Raw genomic sequence first — 19,144 nt, 5'->3', positions numbered from 1 at the left:
TGAAGGGGTCCGACCCCTAGGTTGGGAACCACTGGACTAAACTAGCTGTAACTCTAACTAACTGTATACAAAGTAGTTCAAACTAGCTCCACCTCGAGCAGCTACAACAGTAAAATGCTGCTCTAACATTGATGCATCAGTATTAACAATCTAATAATGTCAGATAATAATAATATGTCAGTCACAGGAGACATTTTACTGCTGATACTTGAAGTACACATTGCTGATAATACTTTTAGGTAGGAGTGTGAATGCAGGGCTTTTACTTGTAATGTAGTATTTTGTTGTACTGGTACTTTTACTCTAGTAAAGGTTCACCTTTAAATTAAAATTTGATGCAAAGGTCTTCATTTGGGAGATAGCAAACTTCAGTGTGCACCTCTACTTTACCTTTGTGTGCTGTTTTTTCTCTGCCACCTGTATGTGCACACTCTGCCCCTCCTTTCAAAATAATCAGAATAAAAAGCTTGCATGTAAACTGTGTTGAGAGGATGTCATGTAAACCAGGTCATGAATGTCTGTTGCAGGTCACTGAAGACGGTGTGTGGTCAGCTGCAGATGGAAATAGAAAATGGACTAAATAGAGGGTAAAGAGTTTAAGAATCAGCCTGCTTGATGAAAGTTTAATAGGTCTTATTGCATGACTCCTCATTAACACCAAAAAATGCAGCTGAGGCAGCAAAAATAAAGCAATATAATCATAAATCTGCCAGCATTTGCTCTCTTTTAAATTTAACTCACGCAGAAATGCTCCCCTTAAACATATTATTTTCATGAATAATGTGAATTTTAGCTGAGGGCCAGTTTGATGGTGCGTTCAGGGGCTTCTCCTCAACACATTATATGTACAAGGTGGCTGTGGCTCAGGTGGTAGTAATTGTTGGTGTTTTGATCCCCGGCTCATCCTGTCCACATGTTGACGTGTCCTTGAGCGACACACTGAACCCGCTGCCATCGATGTGTGTGCGTGGGTAAATGAAAGGCACTTTGTGAAGCACTGCAGTCAATTTCACATAAATCACTTGTAAATATATCAGCCTGGGTATGTTGTTAATGTTTTACAGATAAACAGAAGTTATGTGGATACATTTATCATTAACCGGTTATTTGTCTGTTGTCCAACATGTGATTAAGTGAAACACAGCAACTCGTACTATAAATGTAAACTTTGAAGCAATGAAATGTCATTTAAAAAACTAATAAAAAAAAAAATCTATTGTGAAATACAGTAATCCTTTCCCAGTGCAGGTGTCAGAGTAAGATGGTTTCCTACCTTCATCTTATGTTCAGGATATAATGAAGACCTTAAATTCATTATAAACACTTTTCTACTGATTTGCTCTAACAACTAAACATGTACATCTACAGATGTACGTGTTTAGTTGTTGATAAAGTTATTTGTACAGATGATAGATGGATTAAAAGGGGAAGGGGTTACCCCACTGCCTATGAGGGGCACCTTCTGGGTAATAAACTTGAACATTTTGGACTTCATGAGTTAATGAGGAATGCACTTTTTTGGTGGTGGTATTTTGGCAGGCTCTAGCTGCCATCATGAAGCTGGACAAGACTTAGAAAATAACTACAGAAATCCCGTAATAAATCACTTTCAGGGTTCTATAGAAATATCACAATAAAATAATCTGCTGTTGTTTATAGGAAACAAAAATGCCATAAAGGAGGAAAAACCTTCACAGTAAGTTCTTGTTAAAAACACTTTAGTGGCTTTTCTTTCTATGAATTTCCCCAGAAAGCCATCATCATTCAGAGTTAGATGTAAACATCAACGCGGTGAAAAGAAAAAAGATTTATTTCCAAGTAGATGAGCTGCAAGGAAGTTACACGTCTATATTAAGCATTCAGACTTCTTGAGAAATCTGCTGAATTTTTCATACAAAACCTTTTGTGGTATAAAATATGACTACACTTGCAACATGAGCAGAAACAGTTGGATTACAGTCAATTGATCAGCAGACCGGCCAACGAGCATTTTGCAAATAAATACCTGCTGTCAGCATGTCATAATACAAATGATAAAACATTCCTCGGTGCCATCTGCAGCAGTTCCTGTGTGCCAGTTAAACATGTGCCAGGTTTTATGAAGTTCTTGTCAGTGTGTCCTTTGTAAATGTAAGTGGAACAAAAAAAGTTCAATAACACCTGCACAAGCACCGTGCAGAGTGGTAGTATACATATGAATATTATCTGAAAACACTAACTGACTCAGTCCTTTGGGCACCGGTGTCCTGATGAAGTGCCGACATGCGGTGCAGCAATTAGATGAATCACTGACTGCTCAGTGTTTATGTTCAAAATCACAAACTCAGGGTTGGTGCACCTGCAGAGCGAGTCTGTGAAGGTGTGCAGGCATAGTAAGTGCATCGCCTGGGGTGTTTTCTCACAGCTGTATTGTGTAGTTGGCAGGAAACAGCCCACTTTTCCCCCTCAGCCTCCCTTTCCACCACGACGCGTCAGAGCGATCCAACACGTCGATGATGTCACCGGCGCAGAAACCGAGTTCGTCGTCTTCCTCTGCGGTGAAGTCGTACAGCGCCTTCACCTGCACCGAGGATGCCCTCTGTGGGACAGCAGAAGGAAACCAAGCCATGATCAATACAGCTCAATAAATACAACTGCACGGTGAAATCTGCAGTGTTAAAGATAAGTTCAATGTTTTTGTTAAAGTGTTCACCATAATTTATGATGGTAAAAACATTTCAGTAAATAGAAATGTTTGTCCTCAAATTAAAAATAACTCAAATTTATTTAATTTGTTCCCTCTAATTCATAACTTTAATGCACATTAAATACTAAAACATGATTTAAAATGTGCCCCCTTACTTTCACTCTTTGTCCTCTGTATTGTATCTTTTCTTATTATGTTGTTGTGTTATTGTGTACACTTCAGCACTGAAGGAACATCATTTCAGAGTATTGTGTATGGAGAGAATGGCCTTGGCAGCAACATGCTTTTATCAAGGGATGTCAAAAGTTGAAGGAATGAGGACAAATGGAAAGACCGTGATAATGCTGTTATTTGTTAATAGTACTGTAAATACACAAATAACAGAATTTAGGGAACAAAATTAGTATTTTGAGTGCATAAACTCTGGAATACATTAGAATTTGAGGCCTTGAATTACTAATTGGAGGATTTACAAAAATTTGAACTACTGCAGAAATGATGAAACGAGTCAACTGACAGAAAATGAATCAGTTGTCGAGGTTTAGTCAGTCGTCAAGAAAAAAATCCAAGTCTAGTTTCAAAGAAGAGGATTTGTTGTTTGTCATTTTTTTCAAAATGTTTTGACTTTTTACAGATGAATTGATTATTGATGAAAATAATGTCGCAGCACATGCGTGAGGCATGTTTTTTTCCTCGGCAGAGGGGAAAGGACAGCAGGCTGACCTGAGGGAGAGGCATGGTTTCAGATGTGCGACGGGGAGGATAAGCAGTGCTGACGGGGCTGCTTCTTCCTGTGTGACCGATGGTGTGAGCTCGCTCCTCCAGACCCGATCTCTTAGCCTGGAAAAGAAGGAAAAACACCACCCTTAGCCAAATATTATATGAGTCATAATGACAGAGAGCTGTGATTCCCAACCAGGGCCACTTGTACCCCAGGGGTTACTTGCGGGCACGAGGAAAGATTGCGGAGTATTTAAACTTATTTGAAAAAGTAGAAATTATAATTTAGAAAAATATGCATCCACATATTGAGTCAGTTGTAACACCTGAACACTATGTGTTGCGATTGAGAGTGAAAACTAGTTAGCAAGCGAGCAGAGCAGTCTTACCAGTTAGCTAAAAGCGACGGATCAATGGTTGAAACAGAAAATCATGAACAAGCTGTTCAAACAGCTCTTTAAAAGTAACGGATAAATAATGTTGTGAATGCAAACTTGACCAAACTGACCTAAACACTGACAGCTCAATTGTGTAAAACTATTGTGGCAATATCTGCTTTTATATAATTGAGAGTGTTAAAAATTTGACGGTGGTGTCAGTGAGGGGGCACATCAGACCGGACCGGCATCGAGAGGACAGAATCGCGCTTTCACACAACGAGAGAAACAGGAAAATGCTGACACGCTGTTGTGTAGCAGGTTGTAAAACAAACAAACATACAAATCCAGATCTCTCTCAGAACAGTAAGTCGTTTTTGGCAGCATTGTAAATTCCTTTTTGAGGACAATAAACATGAATTAGCTTTTTTCATTTATATTACGCCGAATAAGAAACAAAAAACAACCGTATTAATAACCACTGAGATTTGAGGCATATAAGATACATGAATATTCACTGTCAGTGTGGTAAATAGCTAAATGATGCAGGTGACAGTTATTACTGATGATAGCTAGCTTGAGTGGGAGGTTTCCAGGAGTACAGTCATACAGTATAGCAGCATCAGACTGTCTGAATCTCAGCCTAGCCTAGCTCAAACAGTGGGCTGTTAACAGGTTGGTCATTTACAAACAACCCTTAGCCTAACGATACCTGGTGATTCAATCAAATATGTATAAATGTCCGGATAAGCAGTGTCTGGCCTCTGTGCTGGGTCACTGATCCACTTGGACGGGGGAAGACTGAAGAGGCATGACGTGGGATTCGTTGGGTCTCTGTAAATAATATTTTAAAGAGTACGGTCTAGACCTGCTCTACAGGAAAAGGGCAATGAGATAACTTCTGTTATGAATTGGCACTATATAATACTGCTGTGCAATATAGTCTTTTCAGTTTAAAATTCCCTATTTATTGATATTTATTCATACTTTTATTACTGCTGTGCAATATCCTCCGTCTCATTATAATCTTAATAAGCTTAACTTGACAGTTCATGCACTATTACTTTATACCGTATTATTATCATCAACCGGTAAACCCACTTTGTACTTCACACTTATTTTATACTTATAATCACTTGGTACTTAATTTATTTTCTGACCTGTATTATAGTGTATTATATTTTTTGCTTAGTACTTCTATTCTTCTATTCCTGTGTGCACTGAGGTAAAGGTGAGCTGCTGTAACAAAAGAGTTTCCCCTCAAGGATCAATAAAGTATTTCTGATTCTGATAAATAAAATTTTATTGAATTGAATTGAATGCAACCTTAATTTATTAACGTATTGCGAACGCTCAGGTTCAGGCAAGGCAGCAAAACAACTATTAGACATGTCCATAAAACAAAGGTTTGCCTAGCACGAAATGTCCATGAAGTTTTACGAAGTAGCCGTATGTGCCGGTCTGGTCTATAAAGGTTGGGAAGCAGAAGTAGAAAGTGTGTACCAGCTGGCTGGGAGGCTGGTCTGAAGCTCTGCGCGGTGAGGCAACGATGGCTGCAGCAGCATTACGTTGTTCAGGCAAACTTCCCCTCTTAACCTGAAGGAAGGAAACACACAGGAAGTACACTGTGCACGCACTGTGACATCAAAATAGGTATATCAGGAACTACAGTAGAGTAGCAAAAAAAAACATGACAGTTGTCATTTCTATTTACATGTTCATAAATCAAATGATTCTCATCTGATGTGTACAAAGATGTGTACCCCCTTGTGAACCACAGCAGGTTTTTACAGGGAAGCATGTAAAATAACACAACCACAATAATTTCACCTTCAGGGAATACTCAGCATTTGGAAAAATAGACTTTTCTTTTCTTTTATGTTTTTACAGAAACAAGACAAGTTATAGCTGTAATTTCTCATCATCAGTGTTCATTTAACTTCCCAAAAATATACTGAGACTGAGAAAACTAGTGTACAAATCTGACGGGGATACAAATGAACATTGCAATAATGAATATTTATAGCTGAAGTGAGAAGCTGATTTAATTAATTAATAGACAAACAATGAATCAATGTTAATTCTGATGAATCATTTAGGTTATTCATAAAGAAACATTCCCTGGCTGCAGCTTCTCAAATTGCTTGATTTTCTCTAGTTTACATTTGTGAAATGAATAACTTTGTCATTGGTTGTCATTACAGTATTTTTAACATTTTAGAGAACAACTAATTATTTATTAGTAAAGAACATGAATGAACGAATCAAACCAAGCTACAGTATATTGATTACACACAGTCCTGATGATTATATAAAACTTGTGACTGCTGAAATATAATAACAGTCTTCAGATGCAAAACAATTTAAACAGAGTAAAAGCTGTAAATATGAAATATTAATTTTGATCACTATGGTTCTTAAAGCTGCTCAGGGATTTTACAGTTTCACAGCTTGAACAGACGTGGATCAAGCTGTTGGTTGGTTGTTGAGTTTTTAACTGGACTTACGACTATTTCTGATGCTCGTTTTCTCACAGAACCATGTCTCCTCTCCCTCGTCTTTCTCTCTCTCTCACTAAGACTTCTGTCTCTCTCCTTCTATCGTCTTTGGTTTCATTTCCTTTTCTTGAGCGTCTCCTTTCCATGATCATTTAAAGGCATGTCGTCGGTGACTCTGCCTCTGAGTTTTGTACTTCTAATAAATGTAAAATAGAATGATTTGCTCAGATTTAGCAGGCACGGCTTCAAAATGTTTCAGTATTTAAGAAATCTGCATTCAGAGACAATAATCGAACTACACACTATACCTCCAAGAGCCAGTATGAGCCAAGAAGTTTCTCTCATTTCAATAAAAAATACTTCCAGATCTTCACCAGCTCAGAGTGCCATTCTACAGCAGGGCATGTTTTAGGACCTTTAGATTAAACACTTGATGTGGTTGGTTTGATATGTGACACTACCCTATCTATCTGACTGCTTTCAGCTAGATTCAATTTGATTCGATTTTGTTCTGTTATAAAACAAACACAGATCAAGCCGGCACATGGGCGAAAAATAAATTAAATAAAGTTAAAACTATAAATAGCACACAAAACAAACAAGATGTTTTGCATACAACTGAAGCATGATAAAACACTATCCTGCCTCGAATCATGACAACAACAGCCTGCTGCTCCTCTGCTATATAACAGACTCAACTCTATTGGTTATTTAGGCATTTAGACACATGCCCTGCTGCTAAATACTCAACATGTATAGCAATATTTAACCATTTTCATTATTTAAATAGTTCTATACTTGTTTTTATTGTACTAAAAAATGCAACACATCCAAGTCTATTAATTGATTAATCGATCCCCAGAAAATAATCTGCAACAATTTTGATTATGCACAAACGTCAATAAACTCACTGGTTCCAGCTTCTTAATTGTGAATATTTTCTGGTTTTCTTTGTCTTCTATGATAAGAGACTGAATAGCTTTGGGTTTTGGACTGTTGGTTGGACACAACAAGATATTTGTAGATGTCATCTTGGATGCTGGGTAATTGTAAATGGTGTTTTTTTTCTTCTATTTTTTATGACACTTTATAGACCAAACAATTGATCGATGACTTGAGAGAATACCTGGTAGATTAGTTAATTGCAGCCTTGAATGTATCATCTTACTTTATACTATCTGTAGGCAGGCTTGTCGATGCTTGCAAAGACTGTGGTAGCGGAAATTAGTCAGTTTCTCAACCACAAAATAACCAGATGAGTTTTGAGCAAATAACCTAAGTAGGTTACTGTGGCGTGGCATTTGGTGACATTAGGAAGTCTAGTTTGGGAAAGTTAATGGTTCCGCATACAAGATTTTGAACATTAATATAGCAGCAAACAACTATTTGCTGTGTAAAGATATAGTGGAGTAATGGCGTCCTGAGCAGAGAATGACGTCACACGCCCTCTGTGTGTGTCGTCCTCCGAGCTTCTCGTGTTCATTTATCCCCAAAGGTTTACGTTGCAGCCATTGCTGCCTGTTTCTCGGCTGCCTTTTCGCATCTAACCCGGTGAATTAACTGTTTATTTTGTGATTGTTGGAACAGTGGAAAGACTAACAAAGACGGTTTTGGTGGTGTTTTAGTTTTTTTCTGTCCAGTTTGAATGAAGTGTGTTTTACGATAATCTGCAGGGTAAAATTACTGTTTTTCTCAATGGAGTCTGGCTGGCTATAGTGCCATTTGTTTTGGTCTTAGATGCTGGTGCTCTAGTGCGACGTTTAGTGGCAGTGAGTGTCGCAAACAGCTCCTTTAACCGTAAATAAAACAGCAAATAGCTAATCAAAGCTAAGCACTTACTGACTGGGCCATGGAGTGGCTCTTACTGTCCAAGCTGCCATCGTTGAGGTAGATCTCCCTGGTTTTAGAGATGGAGGTGTTCTTGTAGAACTCAACCAGCTTGTTTAGGGAGGTGAACTTCTCAGACCACAGGAAGTACTGGCCTTTGTTGTCTTTCATCACTTTAAAGTGCTGAACGTCACTCTCATGTCTGAGGGAAGATAAAGCATGTGTTATTAAAGTGTTACATTAGCTGGACCTGAACAAATGATGACTCCCTGAGCTCCCTCAGTCCAGAGGGTCAGCTGTTTCCTGGGCTGGATTGTCCTCTGCTGGTCAGTGTACAAAACTACAACAACAACATTTACCAGAACGGAATGAGTCCCATCCTGGTGGCCAGGATGGAGGTCATCATTCAGCAACAACAATTAAGAGCAGAGAATAGAGTTGAAGAAAGCTTGGCCCAGAGTACAGTGTGCACACTGAGGTAAACTAACTGAACCTCATGTTGAAGGGCTGCTACACTCTGCCTCTGTCGTGTTTACTCTAGCACTGCTTCTGCAGCTGCCTCCTGGTTGTAAATATGTGAGGTCCTGCAGAGTTTGCAGCACATTAGAGAAGCTAGGAAGGCGAGACGATGAGTCAGAGTTTACTTCTTTTATATATATTGATGGGCGTAGAGGGGAAATATTGGTTTACTGACAGTTAAATCAGGCTACTAAATGTAAGTGACCGTTAAACAGTTTTCAATCGCACTTTTATAGTTTAAAAACCACCAAATCAACAGCTAGATTAGTAATAATACTCTTAATTAGATATCATTTGAATATGTGTGTATGTTGCTTAAATTGTAATGGAAACTGCCAGGAGCTTATGGTGTCAGTGACAAAAAAATTCCTGAAACAACCTTCAATCTCTCTAAAATCAGTTCTGTCAACCTGAGATCGTTTCTGACTGTGAGCTGATCTTTTTATCACTAATAAATCTGATTGATTTTCTGTTTAGACGTCAGCTTTTTTTATATCCGCTCTTAGAGTATCTGATCAGACACTGTCTTGCTGTAAACACCAACAGCTGATTAGCACAATGCTAACCGGTAGCATACCGGCTAGCTACAGATTAAAATGAACTAATTCATCTTTCTGGCTGGTAAATTAGCGAAAGACAAGGAAGCTTGGTTTGTCACAGAAACCTACATTTGGAGACGAAGCTAACGTATCAAACAAATCCACTTTTATGTGGAACTGAACTGATCACCCTAACAACCTTTATGAGACAGCGAATAGATAGATATATGTGCTTTTCACCATTCATCCAGCGTACCTGCATGCTGGAGACAAAACCGCACAATGAGTCTGCAATATTCTCACTACAACATCAATCTAAAACATACACACGCATTAGGACGTCAGTTTAAAGGATTTTTGACTGACTTTTAAGATGAGTTTTAACAATTGGCCTGTTTTAGATTGAGACATGAAACCGTGCCCTCCTTTATTTCTGTTGTTACGCCTGTCAAGCTTTCTGCTCTCACATGGCACATACATACAGTTTCAAATGATAACGGTGGCAGATTTACCATCGAAACTTACATCGAAAGTTTTTGAAACAATGGGTCTTTGATTTCAGAAAGAGGTAGACAAAAGAAGGCTTCTAATTTTGCCATCTGAAACTGTTGCTGGTAGATTTTATCGACTGTAGCTAGCTAGATAATTAAGCTAACGTTAGCTCCATGAGTTGGTTGGGGGGGGGGGGGGAGGCTACAAACATGATGCTAACAGACTGAAGCTAAAGCTGCATGTCTCAGGCAAAAAGTCGTCATCCTCACCAGTTGATGATCCATGAGGAAAACATGCACATAAAGAAACAGTATGATAAGGAAAAATGTAAGATGTATGTTTAAATTACTTTTAACATTACAAGAGAATTAAATTACTTTTAACATTACAAGAGAAAAGGCTTTGAGGATGAAAACTAACTGATGTGTTTGGCTAACATACTGATATCTCAGGTAACGTTTGCCTGGGTTTGCGCAAGTGCAAACATCACAAAAATCTGCTAACGTTGCTCTGATAGCGTAGCATCCAGCTCAAACACAGTGGGAAAATATTACACAATGGATATATGCTATAATGAGCCGTGCTTTATTAACGTAACCCCACAAAGTAATGAGGCATGAAAAGTCCCTGGCCTTATAGAGGTAATGCTGGGTTACTACTGTAGGTAGTAAGCTAGTTAGCCGGACATGCTAATGTTTGCAGCTTATGTTAGAGCAGACAAACACACTGTTTCCAATCCATTCAGAATGAAAAAAAAGGGGGACGGGTTTAGCGGTCAATTAGCCATTTTTAGAGTGACTCATAATTTTACCAGTGATCTTGTTAGTTTAAGAAATCCTGAAATTCATTTTGAAACTGCTTCTACACTGATAAAAATCTCCACACTCCACAGGCTTTTCTTCAGGATATAATGTGTTGATTTTCAAGACAGAGCAAGAACTAGAGACCATTAAGGTGCAATTAATTTGCAGTAAAAACAAATACTTCCACGTTTTTCTTCAAGTTTATGAAAATTAGCAGAAATGACCATGAAAGTATTTTTTTTTTTAATTTTGCTTTCTGCCTCAATCAGACGCTTTCTGAGTCCCTGACTCACTTGACAGAGATGGAGAAGTCTCCAGGGGAGCTCTGGCAGCCTCGGATCACAAAGTCTCCCACATCTTTGTACCTCAGGAGTTCCTCCGCAGCGCTGCGACTGGCGTTTTCCTGAAACCATCTGGACACACACACAGACGATATAATGCTGCCGTTCATCTCATGTAAACAACACACACACACACACACACACACCTACAGCTAGTGTCACATAATGTAACCTAATGTAATTTCTGCTTAACAAGTACAACTTTTTTGTCCACAAGCCCAAAAATGACAAAGCTAGAATGAAATCTTCCTGTTCTTGACCCCTTTTTATTACAGTCCTGTTCCTGGTCTCTTCTGAAAGGGAGGTTTTTGGAGTTTATTATCAAAAAGTCAGAATTAGGCTGAACCAAGTGATACTGAACCAAATTTACAGAGGCAAAATCATGGTAAAAATATAAAAATAATAATATGGTAATATAAGTTTTTTCTTCTTTTCTTATTGTATTTTATCTGCAGTCCTGTTGCAAAATTAGCAACTGTTGTCGTTGTGATTGTGGGACTTTATAATGGTTTGCACTTGTAGAATCAGGAGGATTTGTGCTTTCAAACAATGTATACTTTGTAAAGGCTGAATGAGGATTAAACTGGACGCCATCCTAAATAAAGTCACAAACTCCCTTCCAGGCCCACTGCTTGTTTAATGTCTCTCACCTCGGATGCTGCATATCAATGTAGTTTTGTGGTACGAATCCTTCCTGTCCGTTCATCTCTGCTTTATACCACTCATCCTGTGGGCTTAAAATCTGATCAGAAAAAGTAAAGACACGAGATGTCATACAAAGGTAATAAAACATTTTCAAGCCACGTTGAGAAAAAATCATCATCCAATCAACATGCACTGACCTTAAGTATATCGCCCTTTCTGAAGCTGAGCTCGTCGGCTGCTGTTGCAGAAAAATCATACTTTCCTCTGGCTTCCATCGGGACCGGCTGAAGTGTCAGAAAGGTTTAGCAAACGAAGAAAAGGGACGATCGGAGAGTCCACGAGTGTTTCTATCCAGAGAGAATGAAAAATGCAGGAATTTTAAAATGACAATGCTCAGCTCCTCAGCATAAAGTCACAAGGTTAAAATCTGTTATGATTTCCATTCTAAACACGGTGCTTCAAAGTGCATGTAACGACAGAATCTAAACTCTGCAGAGACACGTCTCTCTCCGAGGTGTCAACATGCTGATGAGATAGCACTGTTTTTAGAGTACACTTATTCGCTTTCTTGATGAGAGTTAGATAGATGCACCTCTCGTGTCTGTACAGTAAATATGAAGCTACAGCCAGCAGCTGGCAAACTTAGCTTAGCACAAAGACTGTAAACGGGAGGGAACAGCTAGCCTGGCTTTGACCAAAATCCACCTACCAGCACCTCTAAAACTCACTATTTAACTTTTTTATCTAATTGGTTTAAACAATAAACAAGTGTAAAAATTACACGTTGCGGTTTCATGGGGGGTTATGTGACGGACTTTTTCAGCACATAACATATCTATCTCTGCAAGAAAGCGAATGTGTATTTCCCAAATGTTATTCTACCCAATTAGGAAACATTTGATGTTTTATATGTGTGACAAATATATATTCTTTTTGTTTACCAAAAGTAATTCACAGGCAAAGAAATGAACAGGAAGTTATCCTACATCGTGACGTTACTAATGGGTAACATTAGGGTTAATAAAAATGGTAAACGTTAAATGCATATAAATCATAAAATAGATATAAAGGAGGTAACTGAATCATTTAAATCTTCAGGACTCAATGTATAGGCGGGAAAGGCACTTTTCATGATATTGAGTTGATTTTAAACATTTCTTACACAATAGTCTTAATTTATCAGTTTCTGTTTGGTTTTTAGTGGATATGACGGAAGGAAACAAGATGCTGACTGCATTTAAACATTAAAAACTCCAGCACTGTTTAACAGTTTAATACTTTTACAGTTCCTGGTAATTACACCATATGTGATCATGTGTGACGCAGCTATCGGGTTGCAAGCTCCTGACATAAAGTAAAGAAACTGAAAAATGTATTTGTAATCTATTTTTAAATTAGGACGATTCACAAAAGCCACTTCCTCATTTGCTACTGTTTACCTACAGATACGCAAACAGGACAGGAATGCGGAGGTCAGCACATCATTAGTGAAAATGTAATTATCCAATTAAAAGAGTTAAACTTCTGAAACCTTGGATCAAATGTCAAATTAAAGCTGCAGTCAGGATTTGAATCCTTTGACAGTGGTTATTGTATTTTTGGTGTTACATTTGATTATTTTCCCATAGATGTGAATAAAACCTTCCCTCTCTCTGCGGTTGCAAAGTGAAGGATGTGGTGAGTTATTGTGAAAAAAAATGACTATATTCACTCACGCAGCTGTAGAGCGCTTTGCAAGCTTACAACTTTCATCTTTGAACTCAAGTACCTTAGGAGTAGATATAGTGCTGTAAAATACCCACTATACTCCCTTTGCCCATGGGGCAAACAAACATCCTTTAATTAAGAAAAAGATTCATCATCTTTTAATCTTCGCCCACAGCTCTTAATATGAACTTCAATTCCTCAATGTTAGGCCTCACTTTTATCTTTATGAGGGTAGAAGAACTCTTAAACATACCTCAAATTCACTGAGGGGGTACAACATTTTGCAGTTGCCAGGGGGGGGGTACGTGAAATTAGCTCAGCTAAATTACTATTAAAAGAAGAAGAAGTCTAGCTAGCTATGATAAATAAACAGTTCAAACTGATATTTTAAAGTAATGGATAAACGGTTGGATAGTTTGCTAAAAGAAATTAATAAATTAAATTGTTTGCTAAAAGTAATGGATGAATGGTTGAAATAGTTATCTTAAAGCTAGGGTAGGTTATGTATTTCAGAAGAATTTTTGTTATATTTGTTGAAATTCTCTTTACATCCCGACAGCAATCAATAAATCAAATGCTCTGAAAAACAAATCTGGTATACGTGGCTGTCGCAGACCTGAATAAAGCCATCCAATCGCCTACCTGCCCGTCTGCCAGTCTGCCCGTCTGCCTGTCTGCCCGTTTGCCTGTCTGCCTGTCTACCCGTCTGCCCGTCTGCCCGTCTGCCCGTCTACCCGTCTACCCGTCTGCCTGTCTGCCCGTCTGCCCGTCTGCCTGTCTGCCTGTCTACCCGTCTGCCCGTCTGCCCGTCTACCTGTCTACCCGTCTGCCTGTCTACCCGTCTGCCCGTCTGCCCGTCTACCTGTCTACCCGTCTGCCTGTCTGCCCGTCTGCCTGTCTACCCGTCTGCCCGTCTGCCGGTCTGCCGGTCTGCCCGTCTGCCTGTCTGCCCGTCTGCCTGTCTGCCCGTCTGCCGGTCTGCCCGTCTGCCCGTCTACCCGTCTGCCTGTCTGCCCGTCTGCCTGTCTGCCCGTCTGCCGGTCTGCCCGTCTGCCCGTCTACCCGTCTGCCCGTATGCCCGTCTGCCTGTCTGCCTTTGTTCTCTGCTCCTGCACTCATTGCGCATGAAAATGTGTTTTGGTGGAGCGCCTTTGTAGGGAGGCCTGGGAGGGAGGGTGTGGGATTTTTTTCAGTTGAATACTTTCGAAATCTAGCTGTCTCTTGCTAGTTTCTCCAACGTTACGTACCTTAGCTTTAAAGTCATGGATAAAACAGAAATAATTAGCTTAAAGTGAAAAAGCTAAAAGTAATCAACATCCATCTTCTGCCACTCCAAGTGGTAGCAGCTTCTACAAAGACAACCTTGACCAAACCGACCTAAACACTGACAGTTCAGTTTAATAAAAAATAACTGATCATGTTAAATATCGTGCAGTTTAATCAATTAATAACTTCAAATGAACACATTTGGGTTCTTCATTTTTCTGACAGGGCTGAGGGGCTACATCAGACCAATAAAGGTTGGGAAGCAGTGAATAAAGACGTTTATAGCAACATTTCTGGATCGCTTTTGGTCTATTAAGCAAGTAACAATTTCTAGAACGTTCTTGCACTCCAGAAAGTCTTACAGACAGGTGTGTTTGATCATAAACTCTGACTCTGACATAAACCAAAATTCAACTTTGTACCTGATGGTGTTAGGACCAAAACATCATAATTAAAGTCAGTACAAGTAATTTCCCCCTTATTGCCACTTATTCAACACACATTTCACCTTAATCTTGATATGAAAGGAGGGTTTTGAGGTTTTGAAATTAATGTACTTTGTTCCTCGAAAACTTTAATAACTAGGAAACAGCTTTGTTCCATTTCTCATTCCAGTCTGCCGACTATGTGTTCGAAATAAATAAAGGGGAAATGAAGTACGTTTTTAGTACGTCAAGCTGCTCCTGCATGACTTTGGGGCTTTTTATCTTATCTCATCTCTAATATCTGACTCACGCCTCTGCTGCTTAAGTCAACATTTAATGATTAGTGTTACAAGCTCTCACATCAGCTTCCACATGGTAACAGCAACAAGAGGACTCTTTGATAAGTTGTTCTACCATGAGTCCACCACATTAGTACTTCTTCAAAGGTTCGTATTGGTTACGTGCTGGAAGTGCAAAATGGAAGTGGGAGCCTTCCTACATTGTATATGGGACTGTACATTACTGAATCCATTCTGGGTCAAAGTAATGGAAGTCCAGGATGGTTTGGTTGGTTCAACAATCCCTTTGACTCCTTCGCTTTATGTTTGTTAGGAGACAAATACCAAATATACAGTATCAAAATGTGCAGTTATTATGGTGGGTATGATTACAGCCTCCAGAATTATTCTGAGGCATTGATAATAGCTAAAGCTCCAGGTTTGAAAGTCTGGGTAAATACAACGGTACAGACTGGATCTTATGAGTCTATGCTCAGTAGATTCAAACGCAGTCAGACGAGCTTTTGAGACCTTTTTTGGACTCGATGGAGTGCCTGTTTAGTTTCCTAGCAAAACCTCCTGTGAATGTTTTCTTTTCATTTTACTGTGGACTGGATCTCTCACTTCTCTGTGTACTATTTATTTTTTATCTATTTAACTTATTATTTATCCCACAACATGCCTTGTAATAGTGTCTACTCCTGTAACCATGAACTGATATGAAGGTTTTCTTGCTGCCATGTCAAAACGAAAATTCTGAATTTGGCTTCGTTAAAGTTGGCACTTCCTGTAGCACTTAATGGTCAGTGTTGGGTTTAACCACAAAAGTGCTGACAGCGAGCTGGTCAGGATTTCAGCAGCCTTTCCTTATTATGCTCGATTTATAGTTGAAATGTTATTTATTTACTTTACTAGTCAAGTAAACTTAGACATTTAGACAAATAGGACATGCTACATAGGCTACTGACAATACACTGTAGACAAGGGCTGCAACTAACTATTTTTAACTAACTATTTTCTCTATTTGTTCATTTTTTGGTCTAAAACAATTCTGAAAATAGTCTTCAAATGTCTTGTTTTGACTGACTAACAGTCCAAAACCCAGAGATCTTCCATTTACTATCATAGACGACAAAGAAAAGCAGCAAATATTCACATTTGAGAAGCTGGAACCAATGCATTTTTGGCATTTTTGCTTAAAAATAACAATTTAAACAATCAGTTGATTGTGGAAATTGTTGGTGATTAATGTGTTCTGTAGAGTTGTTCAGTGTATTTAATAGATTTTGAAGATATGTTTTGTTGACACAATCTGTAATCTATAGAGCAAGTTCATATCAGCATGCAGCATTTTTTTTCAAAGGTGTTAACAACCAACTGCAATTAATAGTTTCAGTTTTGTTCACTTGCAGTGTTGCATTAAGTTTCACTGTCCTAACTTCTGGGGGGTTTCTTTCTCATTTTGCACCTGCATCGTAAACTGTCTGTGTGGAGACTTCCATGCAGATGCAAACGTTTTGGGGTTTTTTTATCAGAGAAGTGAAGCAGCTAAAACTGTTTATTTGATTCCTTTTTCTGGAATAATTATATAATTTTATAAGATGATCATATGTTTGTAATGTAAGATCAAATCTGTAAAGTAACTAGTTACTAAAGCTGTCAAATAAATGTAGTGGAGTAGAAGCATAAAATGTACCAGTACTTGAGTAAATATACAACTACTACAGGTAGTTACAACAGGAACAGTAGACAGACGGTTAGGTGTAATTAGGCAAAGAATATCAGTAAACATGCAAAAACAACACGATCACCACTGCAGAACCGGCAAACCTCTTTTCAAAACATTTGCATTTAATGGATCACACTGACTCAGTTCTCCAGAACAAACAGCTGGAGGTCAGAGAGATAAATCTGAGGGGTCGTGAGATCATTAATGGGAGAGGGAATAAGAAAAAACAAAGTTCAGTTTTTGGATATTTTTCTTATCTTTGCTTTTTTAGTGAAATATTGGATCATTTGAACAGTTATTTAAATGAAACCATGTCAGACGTTTAGCTGGGAAACATCTAACAACTCATAGACATCTGAAAAATTGTGACAAGGAGCCTCAAGCAGACACTGCTTTTTTACAGGGCTTCAACTAACTTATTATTTTCATTATCAATGAATTTATTTTTCCATTATTCAATTGATCACACACCATAGCACCCCCTCAACCCATTCTTCACACTGCTTCCATCTGGTCGCAGGTACAGATCCCTGGCCTGGGGCAGGAGTTTTGTCCCCTCAGCCATAGCATCACTCCACAAAACACATCGGTAACTGTCATGTAAATGTGGATGTATCTGATGTCTTTCATGTAGTTATGTTATGGTGTTGTACCTATGTATTTATGAGAGGCTCTGTACAGACTCTGACAACACATTTCCTTGGAAAAGGACTATAAATTAACTATCTAATCGTTTATGAAATGTCAGAAAATTGTGAAAAAATGCTCATCACAATTTCTTAGAGCCCAAGGTGACGTCTTCAAATTGCTTGTTTCGTCTGACCAAAAGTCCAAAAACCTAAAATATATTCAACTGACAACGATATATGGCAAAGAAAAGCAATAAATGTGCACGTCTGAGAAGCTGGAAGTAGAGAATGTTTGTAATCGACTAATCGTTTCAGCTCTAGTTCTCTGTAAGTTTGAAACACATAACTTTGGGCTGTGGGAAACTGTAACAGGCACTTTTAACTATTTTCTGACATGTCGGTTAACTGAGAAAATACTTGGCAGATTAATCACTAATGAAAATGATCATCAGTAGCAGCCCTAAGTGTGACTTTGTCTACCCTCAATGCTCCTGTTAACCAGCTGATACGCTGTTTTCTTCTGCCACAGGGTGCAGAAGGGTGTGTACCATGTTTGCAGCTCTGGCATCAGAGATACAACAGGGCACTGACCTCTAACGCTGATGTCTGACCTCTCTGGTGACAGGCATGCAGGGATCCCAACAGATTTACACAAAAATTTAACTTATTTTTCTGAACTTATGCTGTTGTGAATGATATTTTATCAGTTATGACCTCTGTTAACCCTCTCTCTCACACTAACAATAGCTTTTAAAACCACTTCCCCAAAGTGAGGGGAGCAAAAACACGCAACTGGGGAACAAACAAGCCGAATCAAACAGTAGGATCCAGTAAAAGACAAATAAATAACAGAGAAATGAGATCAGAAATTAAGATCTAACATGTGTTTACCTGTATACAAGTATAACTGGGTGATTGCAGTGCAGCCCGTTGTAGGTGTCCATATAATAGGTTATAATTAGTTTAAGTATTATGTTTAATGTGGTGGTGGCTGTTATAAATGCAGCAGAGATTTCCATAAGGGCTTCATTTAATTAAAAAAAATTACAGTAAAGATTTGGTTTTATGAAACGTTAATGAACGATAGAGAAGTGAGAAACAGAGAGAAGGAAAAGAGGAAGAGAATTGAGCTGTTACTAAAATTAATACATTTTACAAGGAAGTATGGTTTTTGATCAAGTTTTTTGATATTTAATCAACATTATTTATCTTACCTTTCCTCCTCTCTGGAGCGGTCTTCAACTTGTGGGGAGTTTATTCTAAGGCTGGCCTCTTCTCCTTCTGAAGCGTGGACACGGCAGCATATTTAAAGGTCCAAAAATGTTTGCATAAACAAATAAGAGTCTTTTTTTTTTTTTTTGGTTCTGGGTGAGGTCCTGGTTTGCTGCTGTGTTGATGGGTGAACTCGAGCAAAGACGGAAGATATGTGAGCTGCAGTCGTCGCTCCGCTGCTCTGAAGCTGCAGAGTCCCGCCTCTCTTCGAAGTACCAGCCGCAGGGAGTCACTTCCGTCCTCATTTTCAAAATAAAACTCCACTTGTTGCAGCGTTTTGTGCAGTTTTCCAATATGAATATGGGAAATATGCTTATTCGCTTTCTTGCAGAGAGTTAGATAAGATGGATACGACGCTCATGTCCCACTATTTAAATATGACGCTACAGCG

General features: G+C 38.7%; 1 protein-coding gene across 1 annotated transcript; it reads right to left on the bottom strand.

The window, feature by feature from the left end:
• Positions 1-1,792: 1,792 nt before the first annotated feature.
• Positions 1,793-18,931, bottom strand: grap2a (GRB2 related adaptor protein 2a). Its single transcript, XM_044181927.1, has 8 exons — positions 18,696-18,931; positions 11,645-11,794; positions 11,453-11,544; positions 10,755-10,874; positions 8,121-8,310; positions 5,287-5,379; positions 3,410-3,526; positions 1,793-2,578 (listed from the first exon to the last, which is right to left on the bottom strand). Exons 2-8 carry the CDS (start codon positions 11,720-11,722, stop codon positions 2,399-2,401), a joined length of 870 nt encoding a protein of 289 aa, XP_044037862.1. The 5' UTR covers positions 11,723-11,794; positions 18,696-18,931; the 3' UTR covers positions 1,793-2,398.
• Between the last annotated feature and the right edge of the window lie 213 nt (positions 18,932-19,144).

This window comes from Siniperca chuatsi, linkage group LG21 (genome assembly GCF_020085105.1).
Source record: "Siniperca chuatsi isolate FFG_IHB_CAS linkage group LG21, ASM2008510v1, whole genome shotgun sequence".
Taxonomy (NCBI): Eukaryota; Metazoa; Chordata; class Actinopteri; order Centrarchiformes; family Sinipercidae; genus Siniperca; species Siniperca chuatsi.
This window is presented reverse-complemented; position numbering and strand designations above follow the sequence as displayed.